The sequence below is a fragment of the Ruditapes philippinarum genome, unplaced genomic scaffold (genome assembly GCF_026571515.1).
Source record: "Ruditapes philippinarum isolate M1 unplaced genomic scaffold, ASM2657151v2 ctg3299_1_1_1_1, whole genome shotgun sequence".
Classification (NCBI taxonomy): domain Eukaryota; kingdom Metazoa; phylum Mollusca; class Bivalvia; order Venerida; family Veneridae; genus Ruditapes; species Ruditapes philippinarum.
In genome coordinates, this window is record NW_026864452.1 from 19,103 (window position 1) to 41,391 (window position 22,289).

Genomic DNA, 22,289 nt, shown 5'->3' on the forward strand with positions numbered 1-22,289 from the left:
CCGCGTGTAACTTGCATATGGTGTTGTGTTTTAATTTTAGTTTAGCAATACCTTAATTTACTAGCTATTCTAGTTTTTAGTATTTTATCTGTAAGTGTGAAATATTTAGTTTGAAATAACCTTTAGAAACAATTAAATTTTGTTAGTTTGTTTTAATAAGTGTTTATTTATATCATTTAAATGTGTTGTCTAACGTAAAGTTTAAACAGTTTCTTTTATGTATCATATTTGTAATACGTGAAATATGTGAATGTTTATTAATTTGACATTATTTCTTTCACTTTTATTTGTTACATTTGTAATATTTATTCTATAATTACGTTTCAGGTAATAATGTGGCTAATGTTTCCTTGTAATAAATAAACTGACGGTTAGATACAGTTTTTTCTACCTTATTGTCTCAATTTCAACCTAATCTTGACCAGGAAAATTAACGAAATGGAAATTTACCTTCATGTAAATATTATTCACACTTCAAACAGTTTATGTTCTGAAACGTTCTTAATATCATTGTAAATATTTAAAAGCAAAATTAAAAGTGTATCTAATATGTCACGACAGGATAACTTGTTAAAGTGGGGAAGTTAATATTTGATTGAAACCAGATTAAAATAACATCTGGCTTGAAATCATGATAATGGATTTAATTTTTTGAAAGTAATAAACAGTAGAAAATTCTTTTGTTCTTAAGCCTATAAGGAATTTAAGTCAACAAAGCAAAACAAATAAATATGTTTTTTATTGTTTACACACGTTCCAAATTTAATTTCCTTACAGAATTTAAGTGCAATAGAGAAAGTACTCTGCCTAGAACCTTATAGAAGTACAAAAATAATGTTTGTTATAACTTTATTTAAAGTAATTCTACTTTATCTGACTATTTTCACAAGTAAGTTCTCTATTTGTATTTTATGTGTTGTAATCAGTAATAAGTGGATAAGGAAACGAAATTTTCATTAAATTGTTATATTTAAAAACAAGACGTGTGTATGGAATAACTCAAAAATTTTATGTTTGTAAGAATAAATCTAATAATAATTTAAAAAAAGAAAACATGTAGAAATAATAAATAATTATCAGCAAATGCATATAATAATTGTACTGTTGGAAATATTTATCATATTAAACCGAATATATATATGGTTATGTACAGAAAATGGTGTGGAGTGTCAGCAAGTACAATTAGAACTATCAGCAAAGCAGGTCACTGAAAACGAAAGCCTTACTTTAACCTGCTCATATACTGGTACCCAAGCTGTTTTAGAATCGACGTGGATGTACTCAAAAGAACTTACTAAAACATCAACATTGATGAACATAAATGAAACATGTGATGCTGTAGGATTTCTGAATGATTCCAGTTTATATGGATGGGAATGTTCTACATATAATGTATATGTTTTGACATTGAAGAGAGTCGCGCGTGATATGCATGGTTTGTATTGGACATGTCGCCAGGATGGGACAGAAAGTGACAGACAGTACATTCATGTGAATGGTAATGTATTAAGTGGTAGATTTCCAACTTACATTTGAAGCACAAGCACAGAACGTGTTGCATAAAAAACTTGTTTTATTACATCAGCAATTTAAAATTACGTTACGTACTTATGCAATTTTAATTCACTTTATAGCTTAATGATATAGAATTAAAGCTTAACTTAAATAATGAAAAATATTATCCCATCAAACCTGTGTGTGATAGATATGCTTTTTTGTTTGTTTTCATCATATATTTTTTCTGTTTGCTTTTTCGTTGTTGTTTTGTTGTTGCTTGTGATATTTTTGTTGTTGTTTTCTTTGTATAGAAGACTTTCAATCAAATTCCCATTGTGAATTGCTATCTTTTGTAAGTTCCGGTTGAGATGGTGGAAATGTATAGCCCGACGGGGACAATGATATCAGTTCCGGAAGCCGTTACCACAACGTTTCTATGTAAAACTTCATTTGCTCTACCGACGCCGCAAATTGCCTGGTTTGCCGATAAAGGTCAACATGGAGGAAATGACGATATGCCATTGCTTGATTCTTTATTTGTTTCAACAAGATTGAGTAGAGAAGGATTTATATCTACAACTAGCAGGCTTACACTCAACATGTCCGCACAGATGTGTGGCTGGAAAATATACTGTGTGGCTAATAACTCCATAGGATACATACATAAATCAAAAGAAGTTTCTATCATTATTAATGGTAAGTGTTTAAAATGTACTTGTATTACTCTTAATTCATATCCAATGAATTAAAATACGTGTTGTCTGATAATCATATAGCCGGAACAGGGAGTAAATATAGGCAACATCAAGTAGCAGTTCAAATGCTTCATTTAATGTAGTGATGAATTAAATTTGACAGTCAAATCAAACATACTAATCCAACTCCTTTGTTAGAGAAGTGATATCTCAGAAACTGTCTCTAAAAGACAAAAAAGGACTTGATAGAATATTACAAATCATTACATAAAGTAATCAAATACGCAATTTAGTCTTGCGTCATGCATTAAAGAATGTCTAAATATGAATCAAACCTTAACTCAAAATGCTGATTATGACATCATTTGCATATAACTAAATTACCATTTAAAAAAATATATATACGTGTATATTACCAGTGTGTGGCACTGTCCACTACAACATCACTTACACATATCTTCACAATCTCTCCAACAAGAAACATTCTGTGACTGTCAGTAGAAACTGTAAATATAGGGATTATATAAAACTATATGTCAAAATATTGAAGATATAAAGTGATTTGTTAAGATAACGTTACAGAAAATAGTCCCATACCGCCATGATGATAGTTATATGTATAAATTAACACACATTACCAAAAATGAATGCTAAGAACCTTTGACTAGAAACAAACCTTATTACAAATATTTTATCAATAAACAAATATAATAAACAGGATAAGAAATATGATATTTTATCTGCACACTACAAAAAACCCTCCAAAAATTGTAAACGAACACAATAAGGCGGAACGTTGCCTCAACAAATGGAAAACAAGAATTAAAATAGAAACATTTAAGAATGAGGTAGATAAAAATACTAAAATGTTAACTTTACATGGCACAAAGTAAACCATCAAACCTTCGACCTGTCACATATTTAATATCAAAAATTTAAAATGAATATTTACTTGTGCATTTAAATTCAACATCTACCTTTTTTAGAAAATGACGAACCATCTATCCAACCACCAGTTATCTCGAACTTTGAAAATGGAAGCACTTACTACGTCAAGGAAAATGCAACAATATCTTTATCTTGTAACGTCACTGGAACATTTCCACTTCCGGATTTGACATGTTTGAAGTGGACATGTGATAATCATACCTTGCAAACATGTGTCTCTTACTGTACCAAGACACTGACTGTCACATGGACGGTCTCTGTGAAACAATCTGAAACGTGTGCCTGTCAGTCATCTTATCCAGAATTTGGCGACATAACAACATATATACATATAAAAGCACTAAGTAAGTAGAATAACGGAATTATCTTGTAAGCTTTAAATTTAAGAATAAATATATGAGGTGATTATACATCGTTTGTGTACAATACTAAATTATATTGAACGAGTACATAAGTGGAAACAAGACGTCTCATCAAACCTCAATATAGCCTTCAATGAAAAACTCCCATAATGTGTTCTGATAAAATATAATTCTCGAATATTCCACGGGTAATACAAGAATATAAAAAAGTTAAACTTTTTACTTTCGTGAAAAAGCCCTTCCCCTTTTTGGGTTCCCGGGCCAAGGCGCGCCCCCTTTGGACAAAATCAATTTTGTGAAAGGGGGACAGAACTTCCGGCCCTTTAAAATCGGCTGATAAAAGCGATCATTCCCATCGGTTGAGGGTGCTTGTATTAAATTAATTTTCGATAGTTTAAAAAAGCGAACTGGAGGTTCGCAAATTGCAAACATTTCAAAAGCAATAAATTTCATTTTCAAAGCAAAAACCTTTTCCGTCTCTTTGGTTTTTTTATTTTTATTTTGTAGTACACAGGGGGAATGGTATGTTAAAATAGAAGGGTGGTTGATGACTAAAAAATTTTTGAAAATCTATTTATAGAGGATTACTCCCATCGGGATTTCCCGTTCCTCCCCTTATTTTTTACCGTATACTAGTGACGGCGAAAAGTATATCACACGGTTTATTGGTTCCGATCTCTTCCCGGTAATTTTTGGACAGAAAAAAATTAGATGTTTGATCACTTCGTTACAGAACATAGACAACAAATATTTTACAGATAAATAGCTTTTGAAAAACAACAACACAACAAAATGCAGTTTCATGTTTGTTCACTTTAGTTTGGTTTTTACCAATCTTTAATTGAAAAAATAATTCATAGATTCAACTCTCAAATATATGATTATTATAAAAAAATCAAAGTAAAGTACGTTTTTAAAAATTAATTTATATATTTAAGATTTAAATGATTTTTTTCCTAAAATTTTGACTTATAAAGTCGGTCAAAATGACATTTGAATTCTTAAAATTTATTTTACAATTTTAATAAAAAGAATAGTAACGTAAAAAACTCAGTATTAAATAGCACATAAAAACACAAAAGAGAGAGGAAACAATGTTCATAAAATCTGTATTAATTTTTTTGTTATTAAAATAGATATTACAATTATTGTATAATAAACAATAATGCTTAACATGACATGGTAATATAACCAGTGTCATATTTTTACTAAGTGTGAACAGATACCTTAAGAGGGGGTCTTCGCTAATAGCGAATACATAATAAGGAACAGAACAGAACAGAACAGAAATTTTATTTCGTAACGTATACAATACAGTATCTTGTTACATTACACATATCAAATATTATAAATAGATAAACACATGATATAATTCAAAGATTTACAGTATATTGGAGATGAACATATATTGCTGCGAAAAAAAATTGATTTGTATAAATAAATGTAATTCAGAATAATCTCATTTTTAATATCAGAATAATCTCATTTTAATATAAAATTAATAGCGAAATCTAAACGTTAACAATATTTATGAAATAATAACAACATTTTAACATTACATTTATGTATAACCTAAGCTTATCAACATATCTTTCTTTTATATTTGCAAAATAAATAAATTTACATAAATTTAATAATATAGACTTTTCACATGACTGAAGTATCTATGAATTAAACATGCTAGGTTTTTTATAATAATATCTTTTAATAATTTTAGTGCGTTTTTCCCTGGTACAAATTAAAAAACAAGTAAAAAAGGGAAATTCGTCTTCAATATCTTTTATTAAAAAAGTTGCCCATTTTCGCTCGTCTTTAAAGTCTGTTTCTCCATTTTTCCCAGATTCTTTTTAAATTTATGCCAATATTCTGAGACCGGGTTAATTGTTGTTTTATTTCATACCTTAATTTTTTTTAAAGTTTCCCATGAAAAATTATCCTTATAATCTATAAAAATTATTAAACGTTATTATTAACAATATCTGAAACCATTTTTGTTTAAAAATCAATGACTTTTGTTTAAAATTTAAAAAATTTTTTTTGGATTATAAATTTTCGGGAAAAATTCCACACTCAAAAAAACCCAAAATTCATCAAAAATTCCTTTTATTTATATCCCCATTTTTTTCATCCTTTTTTCACTGATTTAAATGTATTTATATACACAATTTAACAATGATTTTGCTTGAAGTTCACTTAAACCAATATTTTTTTATTAAACATATCATTAAATAAAGGGGTATTTTCCAAGCTCACCTAAATTGCTCATTACAAGAGCTTTTTTCACACCAAGAATTAACTTGCAAAATTTAAAGTGAAATTCTCTATATCTTTAAAAATTTTGTAAATCCCCAACTGGACAAGCATAATTTATGATAGACCCGACAAAAGCATAAAAATAATTGTAAGGGAAAAGAAGGGGATATTTCATACTTGTTAATTTACATATTAAAACTTTCTTTGGGTTTCAATTTTACCTATAAGTTTTTATTGTAAAAGTACAAAGGACCAGGTTTTTAATACTACCTCTAAAAAATTTAAAAAATCGTCAACAATTTCCCCAACTTCATTATCATAAAAAAAACTTCATTGAGAATACTGGGCCTCTATTCCCAAAAAAAAACTTTTTAGTTTTGGGGGTATTTCCTCTAGGCCCCATAATTACGTATTCAAATAAAGAGTTTTTAATCTTTGCTGTAAATCCTCTTGCGATTACCAATTTTCCATATCGTCAGCGAAAAAATTTACTATACATATTTAAAAATATTAAAATCCCACAATCGCCCAAGTTTTTAAAAAAAATTTTTGGGTTTTTCCAAAAAATTTAGTCAAACTGGCGGGGGCAATTTTTTTTGGCCTTGTCGTAGCCCAACCAATAATTGAAAATTTCGAAAATGTATTGCAATTTTTAAAACAAAACGATTAAAAATTAAATTCATTTTGATTTGAAAGTTTAAGAATTTCCCCTTTTCAAAACCCCATATTAAACTTTTTATTTATAAGGAAAAATTTTCCCACAATTTTTGGTGTTGATCGGGCGTTAACCAAAAGGGGTAGGGTTTTGAAAATGATTGCTTACAGGGTTAATTCCTTTCCCAAATCAAAGTTAAAAAGACAATGTTCTTCCGTCCGTTCTTTTTGGGAAAAACCCAATTAAACCTTTTAAAAAGTTTTTTAAAGAATATCTTGAATCATATGTCTACTATTTCCATCTTCATTTTCTTATTTCTTTGCTTGGGACCCCCCTTTGATGTTTTTGTTCAATGTTTTTTCTTGTATTTACTTAATCAGTATTTAAAAAATTTAAAAATGCCCTGGGCATTTTTTTCTTTTTTAAGGGTTACTTTTAAAAATGTGGGTTTTGTTTAGGAACAAAAAAAAAATTTTTCGGGCGATGCTTTTTTTAACTATGGGGTTTGGGTTTTTAATATAAAAAAATAATAACGATACCCTGTCGAGATTTTTTTTTATTTTTTTAACCCCCTTTTGATCTCGCTTAAAAACCCTTTTAGGCTACACTGGGAAATAATCCCCAATTGGGGTTTAAAACAGTATCCGCTAAACCCTGACAGTAATGTGTTATTTTTTAAAACAAAATTTAGTGCTGAAAATTCATAGGGAAAATGACACCGAAGGGGTTCAAATGTCACCCAACGGAAAGGTTTTTTATATCCCAAATTTTTCGTTTTGGGTTCGTATTTTTCCAAAGGTTTATTCATTTAGCCCCCAATCCGATGCGTAGCTTAAAAAAAAAGATGGCTCAAAAAAAGGGCCCAAAAACCCCTAAAATTTGAATTTTAATTTTTCCTTCTTTTTGTTTCCGTTTTTGTTTTTTTCAAATGTTTTTTTTTCACGGAGATTTCTTTTTAAAGCTTTTTAACGGAGAGTTTTAATTTTTTTGGGAAAAAACAGACCCTTTTTTTTTGCTTTTTTTTTTACTAAAAAACCCAAAATAAGCAAAACTTAGGGGGTTTTGCTATATATCTTGTTTTTTGGCTTAAACAGAAAAAAATCTATTATTTTATTTTGTTATTCCACTATTTAATTTACTCTTTGGGGTTTTATGTTTTAATGTTTTCCTATCTTTTTTTTAAGGGAATTTTTTTTTTGTAATTATACAGAAGGGACATGTAAAAGGGGAAAAGGCCCTTTACTTTAAAAAATTAGTTTTTTGATGAAAGGTTTGGGAAAATGGTACTTATTTTTTAAAAATCAATTATTTCTCCAAATTTTCTGTTTCTGCCCAAATTATTTAGTTCTTTATTTGAAAGCCCATGTAATGAAAAAACATTATTAAACCCGGGGAATTTTGAAAAATTTGCTTCTATTTTATTTAATAAATTTATTTCCCAAATTTCCTCCCCCACCCAATGAATAAAATTTTCCCCCCCGATTACTTTTAATTTTGGATTAAATATTTACTTTAAGTTAATAAAAAAGGAAATTTTTAAAATTTAATTTACGGTTCCCCCGGTTTTTCAAAAATTCGGGTTAAAAAATGTGGTTCCCCAATTTTAAAATAACCCTTTGTTTTTGGTTGTAAGTTCACCTAAGGTTTTTGAAAAGAACAAGGGGATGCAAAAAACCCTTTTATTTTAATTATTTCCCACCCCTTTTTTATTCGAAGAAAGAAAAATTTACTTTTTTTAAAGTTTTTTAAATTGAAAAACCCGTCTTTTAAAAAAGGTTTATTTTATTTTGTTTGATCTCCCTCTTTCCCTTTCTTTTTTCATGAAACTACAAGTAGTCAGTAAAACAAAATGTTATTTTAAAAATGTTGTTTTGGACTTTTTAACTGTTTTGGTTTTTTAAAATTTCCTTCTATTTGACCTTTTTTCGTGTTAAATTGTTTTTGGTTCTGTATTTTTTTTTAAAAACCCCTTTGGGAAAAATAGTGTAAAAAACCCCTTTTTGGATATTTTACCTTTTTTAAATTTTATTTTTTTGACCTTTTGTTTCCTTTTAAAATCCATTTTTTTTAGTTTTCCCCCATTTTCTCTATTTTTTAAATATTTGTATGTTTTGGGAAATTGAAACGAACTTTTTTACTATACTTTTAAATTTCCCTGTCACTTTCGTATGAATACATCTATTGACTTTTTCATTTCCTTTAAGTGTATTTTTTAAATTTAAAAATTGAGAATTCTGCCCAAAAACCGGTGCTAGGGGTGTGGATGGGAACTTCAATTTTCACTACGGTTGTTCCCATATACGGAAAAAGTGTAAATAAAAAAATCCCCCAAGTTAAATTCTAATAATTTTTATGGTTAAATTTGACGAAAAAAAATAAAATCATACGATTATGTAAAATGTTACAAAATTAAAGGGCAACCCCAATTTCCCGTAACCCAAAAATACTCGATGCCTTAAAAAGGGAAAGGGGGGCAAAAAGAAAAATAATTTTCCAAAATTTAAAAAGACGAAATTTAAAAAAATTTTTGAACGCACAAAAAAGTCAAAATTTAAAATGTTTTCCCTTTTCTCGGTTTGGTTGAGCCTTTTTATTAACGGCACTTCAATGCAAACTTTTCAGTACCCCGCCCCTAGCACCGAAATTTAACAAAATTTAACCCTTTAAACAGGTTAAAGGTGATTTTGTATTTAGAAACCCAAACCCCAGGGGCGTTATAATGTTTTCATGGGAAACCTTTTTAAGGAAACTTTTTTCATTCCATAAAAAGCGGCCCTTATGGTCCCCAAAACAAGGGTATGGTCCTAAAGAAAAAAAACAATTTAGTGGAAATAAATTAAAAAAGGGAATTTTTAAAAGGGGGAATTTAGAGGTAGGTTAGAAACCCATTTACAATACGTCATTCCCCCTTAAAACAGGCCTCTTTTACCTAGACGTAAAAAATTTTTTAAACTACAATTTTAAAATTTTTTTAAATTTTCCCAATTACACGACGGACTTTGTAAAAAATTTTCTAAAATTTTTTAAAAAGCGATAGCCTTGTTTTTAAAATTTCCTAAAAAATAAAATTGCTTTTATAGAATCATCCACACGACAGCAGGGCCCAAGGGAGATTTTAATTTAATTTGAATTTTATATACAGGGAAAATTTTGTTTTTATTAAGGGACAGTGAAAGTAAACAATTTTTTAAAAAAAAAATTATATAATTTTTGTTTTATTTTATTTTTAAAGATAAAATGTTAAAATTTGAAAAAATTAAAGTTTTTTTTATTATTTTACGTTCCTTTTCATATATTTAAAATTTTATTTGATTTAAATTTTTATATTTCATGTTAAAATATCATATAGGTAGCGGTTTTTCTATTTAAAAGCCCAAAATATAGCTTCCCGGGTTTTGAAATAGTAAGAGACTTAAATAAAAACCCTCTAGTAAAAATTTAAAATAAATATTAAAAAAATAAATGTCATTGGGATTATAATTTTTAATAATCAGGAAAAAAGAGTGGGTTTTGGGGCAATTAAAAAAGGGAAAAATTGATTTAAATTTAAACTTTAGTTTTGTGGGGGTTTTTTCAAAGAGAACCCTATTTCACGTCTTTAGAAAACCCACTTAAATAATCTATCCTCAAATATAAAAATTTTGCAAACAATGTCCAAAGGGCCCCAAACGTCCGGTAAGCTCAAAAGGTTTGAGCCCTTTTACAATGAATCGGGGAACCCTTTTTTGGTTCCCGGGGCGGGGGAGGGCATTTTCCTTTTTTGACTACCCTGAAATAGTTTCTATGGGTTTTTCCATGTTTCCACGCTTTTGCTAGCCTTTCGAAAATGAGGGGAAAATTATGGTAAACTGTTTGCAGCCCGTTCCCGGAACGATTCGGTGGGTGAATGTGCTCTTGGGGAAATTTTAAAATTGGGGTTTCCCGCCCCCCTTTTGGTAAAATTACCGACCCAACACCACCCTCCCGAAATCTATTAAATTTTAAAACTGTTAACCCGCTGTTTTCAGACTCGGTTTTTATTGGCCTGTTCCCTGGGCCGGTACTGGAAAATTCAGTTTTCCTAGCTTTTCCCCCAGCACAGAATTACTATCAGGGAAAACCCAGGAAAAGATTAAACTTTTTTATCGTCCAATTTTAAAGGGTTTTTTAATTCCTTTCCTGAAGTTACAAAAAAAACCTTTTAAACCAAAAAGTCAAATCATTAAAAAAGGAAAGTTTAGTTTGGAAAAGCGTGCTCTCTATTTTTTAGTGGGTTTATTTGTTAAAAAAACTTGATACATACCCCCTGTACACAGGGTTTAGATTATGAGTTTAACAAGTGTTTCCCAAAGGGTTCCAAAAACGAATGTCATGGGAATTTTTAAATAATTTTCTGGGGGTTTGGGGCTGTAAAAATTTAAAAATTTAAAAAAGGGGATATTTTTTTCAAAAGCTTTTATAGACCTCCCCCATGTTCAAGTGCGAGGGTGATGGTAAACAAGTGTGCAAATTTTTAAAGCCATTTTGTCAATGATTTTAGCTGGTTCCGCGCGCTCCCAAATAGGATGTTGTCCTTAATCGCGAATAGGGTTTAGCCCAAAAAGGGAAACCCTTTAATAATTTTTTTTCAAATTTACACCCCAAAGTTTAAAATTTTTTATAAAATGTTTTTATTTTAAATTTTTGATCAGTTGCAGAAAAATCTCTTACTGTAAACGGAAAACCACCCCTTTTTAAATTTCCCCAGCAAATTAAAATTTTTTCATTTTTTTAATTTTTTTTAACCTCCTTTAATAATGACAAAACCCCCAAATATGGGGCAGCCGCTCAAAATTTAAAAACAAAAGCCCGCCAAAAAAAAGAAATTTCTTATTTTAAATGTATAACTCTTTTTAAAAAAAAAATTTTAGAGGGAAATATCTCAAAGAGTTTTTTAGCTTTAAGTGCATTACCCAATGGGTTGGGGGAGATAAATTTTTGTTTTCCCGGGGAAAAATTTTTTTTAAAAAAATTTTAAAAATTTGGAATTTTTTTTTAATTTTTTTTTTTTCTTAAAAAGCCTTTTAAAAAGGGGGTTTTGGGATTGAAAATTTACCCACAAGTATAATCAAAATCACATTTTAAACCCAACAATGGAAGTTGTGGCTAAGGGAAAAAACAAACTTAGCAAACAAATCCTTTAAAAAAAAGGCTACACAAAAGGGCAAAGCAAAACCGAATTTTCAAGGGCCCTTTTTGTGTTTATAAAACAAAAAAAAAAAGATACAGTTTCTGTATTTTTAAATTTTTGACACACTGGGAGGGGTTTTTTATGAAAAATAAAGTTTTCATCAAATAACCCAATTTAAAAAAATTTTTTTATCTTTTAACACTATTATATATTTAAAAAAAAAAAGATTTAATTTAAAATTGACTCCCTTGTAATTTCCCCCCCCACCCTTTGTATATGAATTTAAAACAATTAAAAAAAGTTTTTGGCCCTTTGTTCGCTTATTCTAAATTAAATTATATTTTTTTTAAAAACATATTAAAAGAAATTTTATTTATGTTTTTTTCGTTTTAAAAAAGAAAAAAACTAATTTAAAATTTCACATTTTTTCAGGAAAGGACACCCCGTTTGCAACAAATTTTTTCTTCTTTTTGTTAAAATTAGGGGATGAAAAATTAAAAAAAAAAAACAATTAAAATCAACCTTTTATAGCAAAAGGAAGGGGAAAAAAGAAATTTTATTTCAAAATTTTAATTTGATTTTCAAAAATGAAAAAGGGAAAAAACCAACTTTAAATTATTTGAAATTTTGGGATTTGGGGGCCACTTTGCGCCATATTGGGTTTCTTAGCCCTTTGTCGGGGTTTGGGCCAAAAGAAAAATCCATTCCAAAACTACAATCCCGCGAAATTTTGGGAAGAAACTTGCTGTTGGGGGACATAACCACTTACCCCTTTTAAAAAAGGTAGTTTAAAATGGGTGATTTTTCAGCACAAAAAAATATTTAAATTTATTCGGAAAATTTGAAAAAATTTTTGATTTTTTCTGATAATATTAAATTTAATTTTTGTTTTAAAATTTTGCCAAAAAAAGTGAAACATTATTAAATTATTATACATTTTGTTTTTTTTTGATTCTAACATTGTGCTGTTTTATTAATTTTTACATTGTGTTGTTTTACTAATTCTTACATTGTGTTGTTCTATAAATTCTAAAATTGTGTTGCTTTATTAATTTTTACATTGTGCTGTTTTATTCATTTTTACATTGTGCTGTTTTAATGATTCTAACACTGTGATGTTTTATCAATTCTTACATTGTGTTGTTTTATTATTTTTTACATTGTGTTGTTTAAATGATTCTAACATTGTGTTGTTTAATCAATTCTAACATTGTGTTGTTTTCGTCAGGTACATCCACGCATGAGCATGATGTGCAGAATAAAGTCCCTGTTCTGATCATCGCAGTGGGAACAATTTGTGTCACTTTGATTGCGACAGCAGTAGGTCTAGTGTATGCACTAACAAAGAGGCGAGCTAAAAGGTTTACTATAATATAATAAATAATTTAAAAGAATTATATATGACTTATTTCATTTATTGCCGTATAAATTATTAAATGCATGTATTATCTACAACTGTATCTTTGTAATAACATTCTTTTCTCAATTGTACATTATATCCGCTATACAGTGTATTGGCGATGAACATTGTATATGTTTATGCCAAATAAATCTTGAATTGAATTGGTATAAAATATTGGTATAATAATTAACAATTCGTAATAAATGCTGCCAGGATGACTCAATTTTACTTGAACGATAACGAGTTATAATTAGTAATAACGTTTGAAACCTAAACTTAAATGCATATTATACAAACACCAAAATAGGAAGGTGTGGTTTACTAACACAAAAGAACACTTAGCTACTCTCATATTTTTAAAGGATTTATATTATATACTAAATGGTATGATAGTCTTAACGATACATTACCTTGTCAAACACCTTAAGCTTGATAAAAATCTCGTTTACATTAGTTCAGTATTTTTCAAAATAATTGGGGACGGCGGAGGGACATTTAAATAAAATAAGACTGTAAATTTTAACAGATGACATCTTTGCAGAAGAAGACTGGATCCTTTAATTTTTTTGGATGCAATTTTGTTTTTTAACCACGGAAAGAATAATAGTTTATGCACTCTTCAATGTATATCTATACCAGTTGTTATTAGCTCACCAGAGCCGAAGATTCAGGGTGAGCTATTATTATCAAAGGGTGATACTCCGGTGTCCGTCGTCCGTCGTCATGCGTCAACAATCATCTTCTTCTCTGAAACTGCTGGGCAGATTTACCTCAAATTTTGTCTAAAGCATTCTTGTGACAATCACACTTTTATTTGCACATATCATTTTAATTGGCCCCTTTTAGGGGTCAACAGAGCTAAAAAATAGAAATACCTTTAAACATCTTCTTTTACAGAACCAATGGATGGATTATCACCAAACTTTGTCTGTAGCATTCTTTGGTAGTCTTTTATCAAGTTTGCTCATATTAATTTGATTGCCGGCTTTTAGGGGTCTCTAGAGCTAAAAATAGAGAGAAAAAAACCCTTTAGACACCTTCTTCTACAGAATTAATTGATGGATGATCATCAAACTTTGTCTATAGTATAGTTAGGTTGTCTTTTATCAAGTTTGCTCATATTAATTTGATTGCCGGCTTTTAGAGGTCTCTAGAGAGCTTAAAATAGAAAAAAACTTTAGACACCTTCTTCTTCAGAATCAATTGTTGGATGATCATCAAACTTTGTCTGTAGCATTGTTAGGTAGTCTTTCATCAAGTTTACTCATACTTATTTGATTGGCTCCTTTAAGGGGCTGCTAAAGCTAAAAATAGAAATACATTTAAACGTCTCCTTCTTTTTGTTAAACTGGATTCAAACTTGGAGAAAACACATTTCAACAAATTTTGGGACATACTGTTGAACCTGAGTTGCATGTGCATAATTGAATTTTGGCATCAATTGAGCTGTTTGTGATATTTTTGAAATAATTTCACCTACCTTTTGTTTTTTATGTACAGACTTGAAATTTGGACCAGGAATGTAATTTCTGATGCGAATTGAATTAAGATATCAATTGACTTAATTTGATATTGAAATTTGATGTTGTTTGTTCTCCGATGTACCTACTTGAAATTTAGACAAGGGGTTTAATTTCTGATCCTGAATTGAATTTTGTTATGAACTGACCTTCTTTTGATATTTTTGATATCGCTTGAGCTACCAATTTTTTCTTTTATGTAAAGACTAGAAATTTAGACCAGGGGTGTAATTTGTGTAATTTTTAATGTTAAATTGAATTTTGATATCAGCTGACCTACTTTAGATATCATTGACACCATTTGACCTACTTTCTTTTTTTTGACATTCAGATTTTAAATTTGGACAGAGGAGGGGGTAAATTCTGATGTCGACTCGAATTTTGATATCAACTGACCTACTTTTGATATTTTTATATCGCTTGACCTACTTTCTTAATTTTTTGATATACAGACTTGAAATTTTGACCATGGGTGTAATTTCTGATGCCATATTGAATTTTGATATCAACTGTTCTACTTTTGATTTTATTGATATCAGTTGACCTACTTGCTTGCTTTTCGAAATACAGACGTGGAATTTGGACCAAGGGTGCAATTGCTGCTGTTAAATCAAAGTTTGATAAAATCTGATCTACTTTTGATATTTTTATGTCATTTTACCTACTTCCTTGTTTTTTTGACATACATACATGAAAAAAACAGTACAAGTATATGACTGCGGGGGGGGCAGATAAAAGTTGAGCTGGACTTGCCTATCGGCAAGTTCATTTGAAAAATAATTTCTAACACTGAAAAAACATTTGTTTCTGGTGAGCGACTCAGGGCCATCATGGCCCTCTTGTTTTAATAACCACGACAAAAATAATAATGTACGTTCTACATTGTATACGTATACAGAAATTGTCGTCAACAGTCAATGAAAATCCACGCGACAAACAAACAGCCTAAAAAGCAAGGTAAATACAAATTTCACATCTCTACTTTATGCAGTGAGGTACTCAAAATAATCTTTAATGTTTAAATACCAAGAATTGTTTATCAAGAATGAAGAATAAATTAATCTGATAGTGCTACAAGTAAACTCATCGATTTCAGATTGATTTTATATACATGTTTATTATACAGCAGATGTAGACGCTATAAGTCAAAGCATAGAGGAAGGATCATCAACAACAACAACAACAACAGGTAACCAAACAAAATTGTCAATCAAATTTGCATTTTTCATTCATGTCTTATATAAATCAAAATGAGAATTTCAAATCAAATCAAATCTAATTTAATATATATCATTTTATTTTGTACTTTCCATTTTATAAGACAAGAAAATTGTATTTTTTCAATATTGTTATATTTTGTTGAACTAAGTAAGAACTTGTATAACTGGATATATTGTCAGATGGTATAAACAGCATTGATGGTCACCTACAAAATGAAGAACGCTCGTATCAAAGGCTAAATTATATGCTAGGTAATCCTTCAGCTCGCCACTAAAAAATAATTGTGCTGTGCTCTTTTTATAACCACATGATGTGTTTTTATTCTTTACATTCTTTACAAGCTTTATACATTTATATTTCATTGATCCATTGTCTAAGATAACATAAGATCTGATCTACATGTTCCACTTTTTATCTAACATTACATGTACGTGCCATCGCTTGATATAACGTTAAACATGATTGTTCCATCGTTTGATTTAACATTGTAAATGATTGTTCCATCGCTTGATATAACATTGAACATGATTGTTCCAACTCTTGCTATAACAGAGGACATGATTGCCAAATCGCTTGATATAACATTGTACATGATTGTCCTATCGCTTGATATAACATTGTACATGATTGTTCCAACTCTTGCTATATTATTGGACATGATTGCCCCATCGCTTGATATAACATTGTACATGATTGTTCCAACTCTTGATATAACATTGGACATGATTATTCCATCGCTTGATATAAAATTGTTCATGTTTTTTACATCGCTTGATATAAAATTGATCATGTTTATTCCAACATTAGATATAACATTTCACATGATTGTTCCGTCGTTTGATATAACATTGTACATGACTATTCCATCGCTTGAAATAACATTGTTAATGAATGTTCCATCGCTTGATATAACATTGTACATGATTGTTCCATCGCTTGATATAACATTGTACATGATTGTTCCATCGCTTGATATAACATTGTACATGATTATTCCATCGCTTGATATAAAATTGTTCATGTTTATTCCGTCATTTGATATAACATTTCACATGATTGTTCCATCGTTTGATATGACTGTCCCGTCGCTGGATATAACATTGTACATGATTTTTTGATCGCTTGATATAACATTGTATATGACTGTTCCATCGGTTGATATAATTTGTACATGACTATTCCATCGCTTGATATAACATTGTTCATGTTATTCCATCATTTGATATAATATTTAACATGATTGTTCCGTCGTTTGATATGACATTGTACATGACTGTTGTTCTATCGCTTGATATAACATTGTGCATAAATGTTCCATCGTTTGATATAACATTGGACATGACTGTCCCGTCGCTTGATATCAATTTGCACATGGTTATTCATTCGCTTGATATAACATCGTATATAACTGTTTCATCGCTTGATATGAATGGTACATGACTGTTCCATCGCTTGATGTAACATTGTACATGATTGTTCCATCGCTTGATATAACATTGTACATGATTGTTCCATCGCTTGATATATCATTGTACATGATTGTTCCATCGCTTGATGTAACATTGTACATGATTGTTCTATCGCTTAATATAAAATTGTACATGATTGTTCCATCGCTTGATATAACATTGGACATGATTGTTCCGCCGCTAAATGTAACATTGGACATGACTGTTCGGTTCGTTGACTATTAACGTTTTGCATCGATTGTTCTATCGCATGATACCAACTATTGTTACTACATGATTGTTCTATCGCTTGGCAACACTTTGTACATGATTGTTATATTCGCTTGACGTATACATGTACTATGATGTTCTATCGCCTTCATTATAACATGTTACATGAATGTTTCCATCTTGCTTGACATAAACATTTGTAATGATTGTCCCATCGCTTGATATAACACTGTACATGATTGTCCCATCGTTTTATATAACATTGTACATGACCGTTCCATCGCTTGATATAACATTGTACATGACTGTTCCATCGCTTGATATAACAGTGCACATGACTGTTCCATCGCTTGATATAACATTGTACATAAATGTCCGTCGTTTGATGTTTCATTACATGCTCCACTGTTCGATATGTTGTTAAACGTCTTAAATATTGAATGATATTATATGTTCAAACGTTGTGGGTGATATAACATTACATTCCGATTGTTTGATATAACATTACATGCTCCATTGTTTGATAGAACATTACATGCTCCATTGATTATTTCGTTTGAAATTACGCCTCCATCTCCTGATACGATATGGCAGGTTCCTTTGTTTTATATGAAATTATATGTTCCATTATTTAATACTATTGTATATGCTTCATTATTTGATACGAAATTATATGTTACATGTACATTGTTTGATTCGATATAACATGCTCTATTATTTCATATGATATTGCAAGTTCTTTTCTTTGGGGTGATATTATATGCTTCATTATTTGATATCGTTTTATATTCCGTATATATTTTAATATAACACTATATTTCATTGTTTTATATGGTATTTATGCTCTATTATATGATATAATATTATTTTAAAGGCAGTGACAACGCCTACAGTGAATATAGAAAATAAACAACTAAAGGTAATCTTATATTACACATTATAACTGTTTAACTCTTTATGGCTAAAAAATTAATAAGTCTTTGCCACATGTTCGTTTAGTCTGGCTAACATGTATACTGCGCGTTAATAGTAAAATGTTTGTATTGTGAGATTGGGATTCCTGAATATTTGAATTGTCAGTTGAAGATTTAAAGCAGCACTAAAATTCAAAATTCAGCATGTGGTTATATTTTAAAGTATTATATATACACTTAAGAAGTACTGACGATTCAATTTTGTCAGAAATCTGTTTCTGTATTAGACATAAACAGATATCTAACAATAAATTGTTAATAAAGGTTCCGGTTGTTTAGCTTTAGGTTAGCTTTCGAAGAATGAGAGCTTAGTACATTTGTTATCACGTTTTGCTTGTTACGTTTCAGGGAGGCTGTTTGGGAAATGACATATCCGAGAATCTACACAAATAATAGAGTTAAGAAAACATGTGAAATATCTCGAAGATTCGCAATGAAAATAAGATTAAAAGACAAATTAAGTGTACATTATACAACAAGATTATTCCGTTAACTGCTATGTGTTGTCTATACTTACCAAGTAGCAGACAAAATGTTTCTTAATTCAGCTGAACATTATACATTTACAGCGACATTTAGTATCTTGTTATTTATCTCAAAATCTTTACTATAATTCACGTATTTCTTTCATGTGAAATTTATATGATATTGTATAAATTGATTATTGTTTTCTGAATTCCGTTTTACTATTTCATGTTCCAAAAATAGCAACAGTGAACATCAATATCACCGTACACTATTATATGACCGAGTGAACCGTGTACCGAAATTTTGCTTCTCCTTTAACTTTTGAACCAATATAACTAAATTACGAAACGGAGATTTTTTGGCGGAAATTGCACAAATTGTTATCTAGTTTGATTTTCTTCAAATATTGTGGTTGCTCTGTATACTGTTTATTCCAATCAAATGATATAAACTTTTTAATGTAAAGCTGGGACTTAAAATTGTTTTATTAACATATGTCTTTATATGTACTTTATGTCTGTTTTGGAAATCTCTGTTGCAGAGGAAAGTTTCCATATACTTACCAAAGCATTAACAGAAAGTTTGATTATTGAATTTTACAAGGAATTTTTATTTTGATACTGCTTTTAATATATAAATCATCATTTTTTAAAATTTAGTTTGATGACATAACATAAATTGTTCCCTTTGTAGAAAAAGTATCCCTTATGCGCCAAGAAAATGTCCATTCCTCCGGAATATAATCTTTCAAAACATTAAAAAAAATGAAGTGTAAAACAAACTTTCATTATGATACATATTCAATATATCTGTAATGAATTCTAATTTGTTAAATAATTGTAATTTATACATTCATTATGCTTTGTATGCAAAAATATCTCCAAATATTTTTCGAATTATACAAATCTTCCACAGCTGCAAAAAGACCTCTCGCATGCTTCTTTTTAAAGAAGCAAACTTGTACTACTTACCTTAATTCAATAAGTTAACTTGATAGAATGTTCAGTTTGGAACTTATATATAACTTATTATTTAATTATTTTCATTCTTTATTCTGACGCTGTGGTATGATTCTTTTCATTTCAATCATTTACTGGAAACAATTCTTATTTGCAATGCTCAAGTGTTGTATTTAAAACCATGTATGTTTTGATTAACTTTTGTAATAATCATGTATTTATGTTGTTAGGCTTTTTCTTCATATTATATTCATTAAATTTGACGAACCTACGCCAGGAGTTTTGTTATAATTCTACTCTGTGACTATGGTCAGGCTAGGTTGGTTATATATTGATGGATGTACAGGGTAGACTGGTTATATATTGATGGATGAACAGGGTAGACTGGTTATATATTGATGGAGTATAGGGTTGACTGGTTATATATTGATGTATGTACAAGGTAGACTGGTTATATATTGATGGAGTACAGGGTTGACTGGTTATATATTGATGGATGTACAAGGTAGACTGGTTATATATTGATGGATGTACACGATAGACTGGTTATATATTGATGGAGTACAGAGTTGACTGGTTATATATTGATGGATGTACAGGGTAGACTGGTTATATATTGATGGATGTACAGGGTAGACTGGTTATATATTGATGGATGTACAGGGTAGACTGGTTATATATTGATGGATGTACAGGGTAGACTGGTTATATATTGATGGATGTACAGGGTAGACTGGTTATATATTGATGGAGTATAGGGTTGACTGGTTATATATTGATGGATGTACAGTGTAGACTGGTTATATATTGATGGAGTATAGGTTTGACTGGTTATATATTGATGGAGTACAGGGTTGACTGGTTATATATTGATGGATGTACAGGGTAGACTGGTTTTATATTGATGGTTGTACACGATAGACTGGTTATATATTGATGGAGTATAGGGTTGACTGGTTATATATTGATATTTGTACAAGGTAGACTGATTATATATTGATGGAGTACAGGAAAGACTGGTTATATATTGATGGAGTACAGGGTAGACTGGTTATATATTGATAGATGAACACGATAGACTTGTTTTATTTTGATGGATGTACAGGGTAGACTGGTTTTATATTGATGGATGTACAGGGTAGACTGGTTTTATATTGATTGAGTACAGGGTAGACTGGTTATATCCCGATGGTATTATCAAGGTTTTATAGCTGTTAAAATTTAAACTGTTATCATTAGTAAATGGATATATTTGAAGCCCCTAAGACCTGTTACCTTATAGTACATGTACAGTTGAAGTAAGTAAATTAGACTTACATTAATCATATTTCATTTGTAAGTACCACACACATGCTATTAAATAATCAACACAAATTGAGTTATCAAGTTTTTATTTTCTTAAACAATCCACACATGTTAAAACATGATGTTTCATAATATAATACATTATGCTATACATTGTTTATAAAAAATACTACTTTTTACTTACTAAACTGTAATTCTAACTTCAAGTATCAAGAAACATAAACCTTTCACACATGAAGCTAATATACATCAACATATTTAACAAGTGTTTATGAATATATAACAGTATACAAGCTCTCAAAGCCTTGTTTATACAAATATACATGTTCAGTTAGGTGTTGAACATTGCAACCAATATTAGTTGAGCAATAAATCACTTACAATATACTTGTCGACTAGAACGTTACACAAATCTGTTATTCTAAAATAAAGTTGTTAATTGAACAGACCTTCAGACATTGCAACTTAAAATTATCATTTTGCTAACAAAACATGTCAGTCATACAATAAATTAAACTTTGTTTTATGGTCAATCTCCTCTAAGTCAGGACAGGCATAATTACAGATTATATGACAATTTGTTATAACTAAGCAACAAATAACAACTTGTACATTACTCGAGTTCATTATTGAATCTTCAATCACAATTATGTACCATCTATGTAGAGAACTTTACCTAGACAACTTATATATCATGTACAGGAGTACACCTAACCAATAGTTCTCAGGACAAAGTACACCGATTTATTGATTTATGTACCAAATTGCACCCAGGCAATGGACAACTATACATAAGTACACCTAGGTAATTGATCTTCATAAAGAAGTACATTTAAAAAATTTATCTATGTATATGTACATTCTAGACATTGAGATAATTTATGTGTAGAAACACAATGTGACAATTAATATTATATGTACAGAAGTACACCTAGAAAACTGAAGTACACCTTGACAATTGATCTATATACAGAAGTACACCTTGACGATTGATCTATATACAGAAGTACACCTTGACGATTAATCTTTGTACATATATCTATCTTTAATTTTAAAGAAACCTTAATGTACACCTAGGAAATTATTCTTTAAGAGCACACCTCATTCATGTTCAGATAGTGTGACACATATAAGTACACAAGAAAAGATGTGAAGTTTTCATGACATATTACAATCTATAGACTTTGTTAAAAGCTACACTG

General features: G+C 29.6%; 1 protein-coding gene across 4 annotated transcripts; it reads left to right on the plus strand.

The window, feature by feature from the left end:
* Nucleotides 1-722: 722 nt before the first annotated feature.
* On the plus strand, nucleotides 723-20,040 carry LOC132725631 (uncharacterized). 4 transcript variants are annotated; one of them, XM_060710802.1, is made up of 10 exons: nucleotides 723-889; nucleotides 1,154-1,498; nucleotides 1,855-2,193; nucleotides 3,179-3,484; nucleotides 12,788-12,920; nucleotides 15,380-15,438; nucleotides 15,611-15,670; nucleotides 15,882-15,953; nucleotides 18,256-18,300; nucleotides 18,704-20,040. In XM_060710802.1, the coding sequence occupies exons 1-9, from the start codon at nucleotides 835-837 to the stop codon at nucleotides 18,288-18,290; spliced, it is 1,404 nt and encodes a 467-aa protein (XP_060566785.1). In that variant the 5' UTR covers nucleotides 723-834; the 3' UTR covers nucleotides 18,291-18,300; nucleotides 18,704-20,040. The 4 variants fall into 4 exon arrangements, with proteins under 4 accessions (XP_060566785.1, XP_060566787.1, XP_060566783.1 ...); XM_060710800.1 differs by having other exon boundaries at nucleotides 731-889; nucleotides 15,608-15,670; XM_060710804.1 differs by lacking the exon at nucleotides 15,882-15,953 and having other exon boundaries at nucleotides 729-889.
* Nucleotides 20,041-22,289: the final 2,249 nt, after the last annotated feature.

Coding starts and splice junctions, on each gene's coding strand:
- LOC132725631 (XM_060710800.1), top strand. CDS start 835: ATGTTTGTTATAACTTTATTTAAAGTAATTCTACTTTATCTGACTATT. Junction 1,499..1,854: donor ACAGTACATTCATGTGAATG/GTAATGTATTAA, acceptor ATCTTTTGTAAG/TTCCGGTTGAGATGGTGGAA. Junction 15,439..15,607: donor CAAACAGCCTAAAAAGCAAG/GTAAATACAAAT, acceptor TTTATTATACAG/CAGATGTAGACGCTATAAGT.